This window comes from Hetaerina americana, unplaced genomic scaffold, assembly GCF_022747635.1.
Source record: "Hetaerina americana unplaced genomic scaffold, ioHetAmer1.1.p SCAF_3, whole genome shotgun sequence".
NCBI lineage: Eukaryota > Metazoa > Arthropoda > Insecta > Odonata > Calopterygidae > Hetaerina > Hetaerina americana.
Window position 1 is genome coordinate 36732875 of NW_027286874.1, and position 11781 is coordinate 36744655.

Sequence of the window (11781 nt, forward strand, 5' to 3'; positions counted from 1 at the left end):
TCTCATCTCCCAGTTTTGATTGTATCTCTATAATGTATCACAAGGTGTTTGAATGGATTAATTCTCTCACAAATTAATTACAGCTTGCGAGTTAAAATGCTATAATTCAGTCATTCTGAAGTCCAGCTATTTTGCCAGTTCCATGTTCATTTATTGCTATTCTCTTTGAGTATAGTGAATTAAGGCTTCGTTGTTTTCTTCTCTGTTTTGTTGATTTTTACTTAATTTCTTGAGTCATCTGTGATTTCAGATTTTGAAAGAATGCTTTAAAGTACAGCTACAGTAATATTGTTATCCAAATTTCGAGTGAAAAGGTTCACCATAAGAAAATTTCTGGACAATAGTAATTGCTTAGTATCTTTTTCACAGACATATTTTCAAAATTTGTATTTTCCATGTATCAGCAAATGTCATACGACTGCTATTTTGTACAGAATGGTTTGACAGGCCAAATAATTCTATCATGAAGGAAAGAAAGATAGTACCATGGTATCATGTATTCTTCATAAAATAATTCTTTGCAATGTAATAAATTTTACAGAGCATCGTTGATCTGTTCTCTTAAGCACAAATTCAGGAACCAAAACTAAATTTTCTTGGTAACACAAAACTATTGCGTGTATATGAAATAGAAATGTTTCTGTTTCGTCTTGTGGCAGCCTTATCTATTGTATGATGACACCCATATGAAATTTACTTGGAAATATATATATAGCGTAAGCTAACTGTGAGAAGTAGTAACCATTATGCATTGAATAATCATAAATTTAATGCATCTAGTGGCTGTTAGTCTTAATGCCTCCATTTGTTTCATCATAACATCTGCTTTATCAGCTGACTGTGTTATCTGCTAAAAGCGACTTGCCAATTATTTATTTTATTGTGATGCCAATTTATTCCATCTTAAATGCAATGGTGACTTAGTGCTATCCAAGATTTTTGGATATTTTGTGCATATCATACCAGCATGCCATAAAAAAACTGCTGCTCCATTCATTCTTGAACAATTGTTCTTGAAATATTTTGACAGCTTTTTTAAAATTCTTGCAAAAATCATCCAATATTCCATTTAACACAGTGGAAAGCCCTAGTTTGAAACACTCATTTGCCCACAGAGGTTTTTATTTATTTAAGAAGACTCTCAAAACTTCCAATATAGCTTTACCATAGGATTATGGGCAAAAAATGAATACGTAGCTGAAAAACTGATAATAAACACTCTGACTTAAAGATGGGAATCAAACTTACATACAACAGGGATCAAGGACAGTTAAAAGAAAGTTGTTCATTATGCACTAGTGTAAATTGCAGGGGTAATGTGTCGATAACTCCCTAATTACTTTGTTAGTGGGTCATCGTGTGTGTATGCAGATGATACAACTAACCTAACCACTTCCAAGAACCTAAACCTTACCTAAACCTAAACCTTAGTAGTGCTAAGAAACATTGACTTGATGGGTAAATGGTGTGAAGATAATATGGTGTTTAGGAAAAATAAGAAAACAACTTCCAATTTCATCCCCACCAAAGAAAAATGATAGCCTCCCCCCTTTCGAGGATAAATGGTTCCCTCTTAAATATTCTACTGTGACAAATTCTTAGGGATGCATATTCATGAGAGGCTATTGTGGGAAACTCATATTGATAAAATAAACTTTAAAGTTGCTATAGGATGTTACGTCCTGAGAAAAATTGTGACCCTGGTTGATGAATAATGGCTCTCTCAGTTTATCATGCTCTCATAAATAGTCATTTGAAAAATGGAATTGGCTCAAGGGGGCACTCATGTAATTCCATGTGCCTCTAGGCTGCAAAAATGAGAAGTGAGAAACCTAAGTAAAGTTCCAAGGGCAAGTAGTAGTAGACCTTACTTGAAAAAATTCAAAATTTCAATTATGTCTTGTATATACATATATATATATATATTCCATGCTATCATTATTGTCCTACCCTATGCATTACAATCTTGCCTTTGTGGAAGGACTTTTGCATTCTGATGACCCCTAGAGCTCTGCTGGCAGGAGCAATGATAACAGCTTCTGGTAGGGTCACTCATACCATCAAGGTCGAAGGATAGGAGGTAGACAAATGGTTGTCCACGAAGCATGTTCCTCAGTGAGGCAGCTGAAAAGGCATTTGACCACAGTGGGGTGGCCATTGAGTATTGGTGTCATGTTATAAACACTTGAGGAAAGTGTTGGGAAATCACCTCAATTATTTATCCCAAGAATGTGAGAATAGATACAAAAATGAAAATGTGTCCGAGCAAGTACGATACTTGGTCATGTGTAATGCCTGGAAATGGGAGAGCTAAAGCTTCCACGGCCATCATATCATGAAATCCTGGCCAAGCAAAAGCACCAACAGCAGCACAGAAAAAGACCAAATTAGTTTGAACAGGAACTTAGAATATTAGGACAGGAAAATTAGAAAATATAAAATGAGATGGAAAGAGATGTTTTTGGGCTGTATGAGATTAGATGGAAATATAGTGGGGATTATTGAAGTGATAGTTATACATAGAGTAATATTTAGTGGAAGGGAAGAGAGTCAGTGAGGGGTGGCTATAATACTGAGCATTAAGGTCGGTAGATGCGTTGTAAACATAGAGCAAGTAACAGATAATATTATTAGTATAAATAATTTTTGATATGAGGTACATAGTCATTGTTCAGGTATAGATAAGTGCCACCAGGCAATCATAGGGAAGAAGAAGTTGATTGGGTATACAATCAGAGAATATAATCAAGGGTGTTCCTAGGCAGAAACAATTAATGGTGATGGAGGATTGGAATGCGGCGGTAGATGAAGAAAGAGTTGGTAGTGAGGTAAGGGACTATAGTAAGGAATAACTGCGGGAAGAAAGCAATTGAGTTCTACAGGAGACTGGTTCATCATCACCAACACTTGGTTTAGATATACCTGTATGCATGGAAAATGCCAGAGGATTCAGCAAGGTATCAACTAGACTGTGTTGTGGTTAGGCACAGATTTAAGAGCAGCGTGGTCAACTCGCATAGTTTCCCAAGAGTGGGTGTGAACTTGGGCCTCATTTTAATAATAATGAAGTGTAGTGATACAAAAAGATAAAACAAAAAAGAGAAGATGATTTAGGAAATGGAACGTAGAAGAATGAACTGGATTAAAAAGGAAGGAGTATCAGTGGGTTGTAGATAAACCATGAGTGAGGAAAGAGAGCTGGGTGAAATAGAAAAAACTTAGAACATTTTAAAAAAGGTATATTAAAAGCTGCAAAAGGAACTATAGGAATAGTACACAGAAAAAGGGCAATTAAGCCATGGATTATGGATGAGAGAAGAAAATGGTTGAATATAAACACTGAGTTTGCTAAAAGAGAAAGAGTTCATTAATACACTGAGGTGTGAAACAAATAGGGAGAAAGAAGCATGGTGGAACATGCAGTGCGAGGATACGGAAACTTTACAGAGAAAGGGTGAAATAGGTGCATTATGCAGGAAGGTGAAAGTACTGCCGAGAAGCAAAAAAGAAAAGTATTTCAAGAAATCAAATATAAGTCAGGAAAACTATTATTTTAACCAGAAAAGATCCAAGAGAGATGGGAGGAATATATTGAAGAACTTCAAGGGTAAAGGCATTAAGGTTGTACATTGAAAGAGTATGATGTAGATGAGGATAGCTTGGGTATAGGCTTACTTGATGCTGAGAGAGAAAGGGCATTGAAATCAAACAAGATCATGGTGTTAGAAAATGTGGGAGGAAAAGTTTTTATGGACTACTTAATAGCATTTTTGAGGTAGTACAAGGGTTGCTAATTATATTTTGAGCCTTGACAACACTAAGTGCTTTAGGCAAAATCTGACGTTTCCATCTAAAAGTTTGACCCTTCTAATGCTAACTTTCTTCCGAGCATTTTGTTGTTTGATCATAACTTGTGTTCTTTACAGTGACTCGAAAATTTTGTATCAGCGAAAAAATGGAGTTAACTCGTGAACTTTTTCGTGCGATGATTTTTTATGACTTTTGACATGGATTATAAAGACAGCATCAACAAGAGGATGGAGAGCAGGTCAAATGAATATTTAGGGGATTATCAGTTTGGGTTCTGGAAGGGGAGAGGCATGCAAAATGCCATTGCAGTAATGAGGTCACTAATAGAGAAGAACATAGAATACAAATTTACTTGTTTTGTAGTTTTCAAAAAGGCATTTGATAGAGTGAATTGGGGAAAACTAATGAATATATATGTATAGCAGAAAATAGGAATAAATTATAGGGATAAGAGACTAATCCGCAACCTTTACAAGTCTCAAACTGCTCAGGTGTGAGTGGGGGTTGGAGAGTTCGGATGAGCAGTGTTAGGAAAGGAGTGAGTCAGGGTTGTCCATTATTACCTATACGTGGAGAAAATGATTAAGGCATGGGAAGATGTGGACATTGGAATGAAAGTTGGAGAATTCATAAAATCACTTTGATTTGGTGATGATCAAGCTTGAGTTTGTCAGTAGCCAATGGGTTACATGCATACGCTGAGTGAATTGGAAGGTCAGTGAGATAGGAATGGGATGAGAAGAAATGTAATTAAACAAAGGTTATGTGGGTTTCTTGGAAGGTAAAAACTAAGTTATACATTAAAATAGGAGGGAAAAAACTATAGCAGAGGGTTTATTAATAGTTTATCATAGAAGTGTTTTGGACCAAGTGATCAAAGTAATAGGGATATAAGGAGAAGAATTACATTAGGCAATGAAGCTTTCACAGGAGGAGGGAGTTTATGACGAGAACTTTGATTAGGGGTATCAAGGGAAGGTTCATTAAAACTTTGATTTGGAGTCTGTTTTTTCACGGAGTGGAAACTTGGTAATTGAAGTGGGTTGAAGGCCGGAGACAGGAGGCTTTTGAAATTTAAGCATGGAGAGGGATGGAAGGGGTGTAGTGGACTGAGGGGAGGGGGTAGGCACGGAGGTGCTAGGCATGGTAAGAAAGGAGAGTGTATTGTGGGGAGAAGTGAAAAGAAGGCAGGAAAGATAGATTCTGAGCATTTCAATTGCCAATAGGTTGTTGAAGACTGATAGAGGGGAGAACGTTGGGAAAATGAGGAAGGGGAAGGAATAGGATGTTAAATAAAATGAAGAGAGGAAAGAAGTATGTGGAATTGAAGAGGGCATTACTGCAGTGCCCAATTTCTGGTTGTGCTATTTGTTAGGAGAGGTAAGTAAATGTGCATGTATTTTTCTATAATTTTTCAGGCTGTGTCCATCCAAATCTTACCCTAAACGCTAGGATACCAATGATAATAGTTTTTATTATTATTGTGCAGCAAATAAAGCCAAATTAAATTTGATAACCAATGCTAATATACATAGGCCAAGTACAAGAGGTTGTGATGACTTAAGGATAACTGCCCATTGCTTTACTATATTTGCTAAGAATCCTTGTTATGCTAAAGTGAAATTCCTGAAATCATTACCTATAATACTAAGGGAAGTAGACAATTTTTGTCATTTGTAACATCTTTCACCGATTGCACTTGCCATCATCTCACTTCTGGTGAAAACTTCTTTGTTTGATGCAATTCTTCTACTCATGTCAATACTACTTCTATCATCTTTTGACAAATACTTTCAAAATAAGTATACCATTGTTGCTTGCTCTAGTTTTTACCCTTTATTATTTATGTTTAATTAGCTTTCCTCCTCAAAGACCTCATAACCTTAGTTTTTTATTTAATGGAAATTGGTCATGCACATATAATGATTTTTTTATGTGTTCAGGAATGGTTGTAACCTCATGGCTGACCATCTAACTAAACGCTGATCATCTGCAAATCTGATTTTATGAATTCCCTGGCTACTTTCACTCCTACCTTCAGTCTTTCCCATGCCTGCCTTGCCATTAATGCTCATATATATAGAAAATAATAGTTAATAGTGGAATTTTTTTGCTCCCCTTTCTTGCACTGCCCATCCTGCCTCAAGCTTCCACAAGCACCTGAGCAATTTGAGAGATGTACAGGTTGCGGTTGTCGCCTATCCTTCCAATGTACCTAAATATTCAGCAATATATTCATTAATTCTACCCAATTCACTCCATCGGTTATGCATTCCAGCATGGAGATGTCATACCCCAGACACAATGGTATAAAGCATTTTGGTATTCATGCGAGGGTATGATTTTCCTTTGAACATTTCTTGTTACATTATCAGACAAATGCATTGCCATTAATTCCTTCAATTTGTAAAAATGTGGTGTACAGACTTTTTCATGTTTGGTAACAATATGCTCCTCCCTAATTTTAGGATTTTCTTTTAAGCGTTAATGCACCCCTTTAAAAATTGCGGCCCAGGTCCATAAATCATAGAGATATGCATGGATAAATATTTCATATATTCATTACTCAGAGTAATTCTTTAAGGCCATTAGAAAGTCACTTTCTTATTTTTTATTTGCTACTGTACTTACCAGTTTATCAGCAACTATATTCCGATTCATCTTTAGTTTGGAGATGGGTTATGCAATTGGGAGAAAGGAACAACAACAGATTGTAAATTAGAAATAATGTATATTCAAGTCCAAATATTGAAGCGATTACATCGAGGAGTGTTGATAGAATATAAATAATTATTAATCCTGTTGATGCAACTCCCAGCAGCGGGCCAAGTGGAACTGAATATTTTAACGAATGGATATGTTTTCAAGTTGACTGCTACGTGTTTCTTCTTTTGCATCTTTTAATCGCGGGCATTGGCGCAATTAGTTCGAATTTTTGTTCGGTTTGATTTGACGGATCAATTTCATGCAAGTTTCTAAAGGGGTTTTGAGAGGTCAGCACCGTCTTGAACATTAGGTGTAGGTTGGTGGCGCTTGGGTAGTTTTTGCGCGTGGTAGCATGTTAGACAGAATGTCATGTGAGTTTTCGCGGTTGGTGATTTGATTTAAGGAAGTAGTTGTGCTTATTAGAGTCAATGTGGACGATGAAACATTTTTTAATTTAGTCTCTCTACGGGTTGGTAGCGGATGCTTTAATTGTTTTGGAAAGTCATCAATATTAGTGTAGAATAAATTTCTTGGCTTCGCAATGGGTCGGAAAATTCCAGGAAAGAAATGTAAACGAATAAAGGATCCTGAGAAACAACGAGCCGCAAGGCTGGAAAGGTGATACAGTAGTAATCAGATCGGTTGATAGTTATGCTGGAATTGAAGTGTTCATTTCAGAATACTCACTTGTTTTATTGTAGTTTGAATGGCAAAATAGACTTGCCTCCCGCTCAGCCAGATGCTCAAGAAATCCCCCATAGTCTCGAGAGGTTAATGGAGTTGAAAAAAAGTGGAAAGGATACATCGAAAGTTAAGAAGAAGAGGAAAAATAAAGAAAAACTAATTTCGTCGAAAATGCTATTTGGGAAGGAAGGCGACTTACCGGGGATGACAAAGCCGCTAAGGCCTACACCCAACCTCAATCAGAGAAAAGGGGAATCTGATGATCATTTTCTTCATAGAGTTGAGAGGCTATGCCAGGTAATAATTTAAATGTTGTTTTATGTGTACGTTATGTTTCCACAAATCAGTGAATATTTTCATTTTTCCAGAATATGATTAAAGAAGCCAAATTTGAAAATAAGTTTGGTGTGGAAGTTCGACGGAATCCTACATCGGGTGCAATCGAGGAAGTGAAAAAGTGTAACGATGATGAGCTGGACAGAGGGAAAATAATACCAAAAAAATTGGCATCAAAAGTTTTCGTGAATGCCAAAAGAGCAAAGGCCAAGAAAGCAGTCAAAAAGTTAGCTAAGTTGGAAAAACACCAGAGTGACTTTAGACATCTTAGTGATGAAATCAAATTTGGAGAAGTGGTGCATCAACCTCCAACATTGAAAGTGTTACCTAAGAATGCTTCAAATAAAACCGATGGAAGGGTTAGTGTCATATTCACTCAAATTGCTTTTTTTAGTGTTTAATGTGAAATGAATGTGCCAGTAATTTAGTTAACCGATCTTGGCCCACGAAGAGCTAGCCCCTCGACTCCATTTAGGCTGGTACAGACTATACACATTTCAGTAGTACAATCATATTTTTCCACGATGTAAAAGGAAATGTTTCTTAAACCAGGGCTTTTATCTCGTTTGACCCTACATTCATTAGTACTCCCTCTGTTCGCTAGCATACACAAACCCTGTGCTGATTACATAGATAACTAAGTAATTTTGCTTCTAACTTAGAGTTGCTCAAGAATAGCATTTAACTTTATCAAGCTTATACATGGAGTGGCTCACATTTGGAGGGCTTAATATGCAATATTATTTGAATAATGAAATGGGTTTAATGATCCGCGTAATTACGTTTTGCCCATATTAAATTTACGGAATAATTTAGTCATAGATCAGAGGAACGACTCCCTCATTTGTATTTCCATTTGAAGTGTTCTTCATTGTGGTTATCAGGAAATTCTCCTTTCCGTCGTTTAAATTTTTTTTGGCTGTATAAATTGTATTTTCGTTTTCTAATGACTCTTATTATTTAATTTTAGCCTGGGCAGAAGGACTTGATTTTGAAAAAGTTGCTGTTTCCAGCCTTTGGTGCATCTGGAAGTGCATGTAGTGTTGGAAAGACGAAGTGGAAGGACATGTCACCTGGAAATAGAATGAGAATTGAGCAAAGGCGGGATAATGCTGTTATTGCTTATAGAATGCTGAAGGGTAAAAAGTCTGTCAAGTAAAGATGATTCTTTGATTTGTTGTGACATGGTCTTTTATTTTGTGACGTTATGTTGCCTGTAAGTGCATTCTGCCGGAATTCACAACAAAGTGATGATTTTTAGGAGAGTTTGATTTTTACAAATTTTATTGCAGATTTCGGCACAAATATCAATCAGTCTCAAGGATTCTAATCAGTGAAAGTGTGTGCATTTATATACTGGTGATTTAATTGAAAGTTTCGATCTCAGTAGCATCAAATTATAAGTAGTATTGATAATGGCAAAGAGGCAATATAATACTGAAAAAATCCTTCGTATCGGAATTGACTATGGTTTAGAAGGTGATAAGCACGCCTATGAAGTACAAGCGTTAATGTACGTTCATAATATCATTTGGCGTGAATTAAATAAGATCAATGCTCTCCTAACGTGACTTTGAAACTAAAGAGAAATGTTAAAATGCCATTTACTAGTTTTTTGTTATTACCTGATGAGAACATTATTTATTGTTGTGAACGATCAGAATTTCCATTTTGTTTAAAAAAATTATATTGACTTCGTTGAAATCCGTGATAAGAGGTGTAGTAACCCTGGTGTATGTAGTTCTTTTTATTACACCAGTATCTGTTATAAGTTTGGAAAGCACTTGCTTGGATAAAACAGGAGACATTAATGAAAGAATTTCTGAAATTATCATCTTACTGTTTAAAACCCACTGTCACTCTTCCTCATCTGTTTGATTAGTAATATGCATAAATGTACATTTTGGAAGATAATAGTGCTTAAGCACCATGGCGGCATTGGTGGTATAATTTCAATGATATCCTAATCCTTTAAATTGGTACCATTCTCTCCAATTCAGCAAATGAGAGAGACGAGCTGAGTTCAGTTCCTTGTGCCAAATATGTCTTGTATTAGTTGAGCCGGAGAGATGCTAATATTATTTCAAAAATGCATTTAGCAGACAAAACATTAGAACTTCGTGTAACATTTTGTTCCACTGCTTGCATTGCAGTTAAATTGTGAATATTTTCAATTTTAATTGGATGTATGCATCATTTAAACTGTTTGCAAACTTTTGAGGGTAACTTTAGGTGGCATACTATCTACTACCTTCGGTAGCTTTAGTCCCAAATGATATTTTCATTTGATAAAACCATAATCTTGGATAGCATTATTATAGCTGAAAATCCTTTCGTATTGAATTGTGTAAACCACACTATTAGTGAAAACAAGACAATAGGTTATTTACAGCCATCCTGAGTGCTGCTATTTAAGTCATTTACACCCAGATTCTAATTGTTGGTCCTATCAGTCAGTCTTATTCTTAAGTTTGCAATGAATCTTTTTCACCCGAAATTTGTTTAAGTAAAATATCGCCTTTCATAAATTCACAAAAAAGGTACCTTACTTTGTTATTAAAGTAAAAAAAATTATCCCTATGTGCCAATAATATTTAATGTGTTGGGAAAAAGTTATGCTGAGATTTTTGAACCTACTTCATGGTACAGAGTGAAGAGTGAGGGCGGAATTACTGTTGATAAAATTTGTGACATCATTATTAAAGCTTGGGTACCTTTTCAGTGCTCATTACATATATGTGTGTGTGTGTGAGAAAGAAATGAGAGCTCACAAGGCATGGAATATAGTGCCATTTTATTTGTGAGGTATGTATATAGTGACCTTGGTCATTATATACTGGGGTCTGCAACCATGAAGAGGCATCACTGTGAAGCGCTCTCAGTATAATTTAGATATTAAAAATGCTTTGTGCTACATTTATTGAATGTTATATTGCCTGTGAATTCAACTGTTGTAATGGTGTTGGCTTTTTATGCTTTCTAAGGTTTTCAAGTGGAAGATTTGTTTCATATTTTCACTTATAATATTGTATCAGGCAATTATTAATTTTTTTGCCCTGATAAAATCAATAGTGTACATGTATTTGTTGATACAAGCTTAGGTTTTTGTAAAATTGTTCACAGTTGATCAAATAAAGGTGATGTAGTTCAATGCTTCATAGATACTTAAATGAATATTTTTGAATTTTTTATAGAAAGTAGTATAAGTGATTACATAGAATTGGGGTCCCTAAGATGTTACAGTAATAGATTTTCTACCCTGACTTCTTAATCAACTTATGGAACTGATGCTTAAACAGGACACTTACTCCTGATTTAGTGATTGAGGAAAACACAAATAGAGAAACATCTTGGAAAACCTAGAATCAATAGAAAAACTAAGAGTACTATATGCTACCTGGCAGCTGAAAGAAGAATTTTTTGCAGCAATCTTTCCCTCTGGTGTCATCCATGCAAGGTTTACAGGTGTTTCATGTATAAATAATCTTAGTGATTATCTTTGATTTTAAATCTTTTCATTTAGAACAGGTGGTACAGGTATATAAAACAATTAATAGAGTTACAATGAAAACATGGAAATTCAGTTAGAGATGAATAGAATAGTTTGAGGCGTCACTTTGGGGAAGGGATTCATTTTGGAAAAGAAAATGCTTTGTTCCTCCACATTTATTTTATTATGCACCACCTAGGTTTTGACTTACAGAGTCATCATAATGTGAAGTATGGAGGACACAGCTTTATATACTAGACAGAGAAGAGGAGGGGTGAGGTGCTGGTGAATTAGGAGAAGGGGAACTGGTGTGTATGGGTGGGAGGGGGCGGTTGGGTATGGTATCGGGGGGTAGAGGGGCTTTGGAATAGAGGAAGGTCCAGGAAGGGGAATACATCAGGTCATTAACCAAATATACCCTTTCCAAATGTTCCAAGGCATCTTATCTTAAACCTTTCTTCTCCAAATGTAAAATCTCAGGGACTAAGTCACTTTTTTGGTTATTGTCCATTAGGTGCTTCGCAAAATGGGAAGAAGGATTTCTGTTTTTGAAACAGGTGTAAAGTTTTTTCACATGTTCGTGGAATTAACTCCTGGTTTGTCCAATGTAAATAGCAGAGTACTCGCAACACAATTTATATACTCTTTTCTTTTCTATGATGGGTATTTTGTCCTTGCTGTTTGATAAAAGGTTCCCCGAGTTGCCTTTATTATAGATGGCTGGTTATATTCTGTTTCCTCGTGAGGATCTGTCT

The 11781-nt window shown here is 35.8% G+C and overlaps 1 protein-coding gene across 1 annotated transcript; it reads left to right on the forward strand.

The window, feature by feature from the left end:
• The first annotated feature begins 6874 nt into the window (after positions 1 to 6874).
• LOC139690744 (coiled-coil domain-containing protein 137) lies at positions 6875 to 10690 on the forward strand. The gene is made up of 4 exons (XM_071588273.1): positions 6875 to 7134; positions 7218 to 7497; positions 7569 to 7895; positions 8507 to 10690. The coding sequence occupies exons 1-4, from the start codon at positions 7058 to 7060 to the stop codon at positions 8693 to 8695; spliced, it is 873 nt and encodes a 290-aa protein (XP_071444374.1). The 5' UTR covers positions 6875 to 7057; the 3' UTR covers positions 8696 to 10690.
• Positions 10691 to 11781: the final 1091 nt, after the last annotated feature.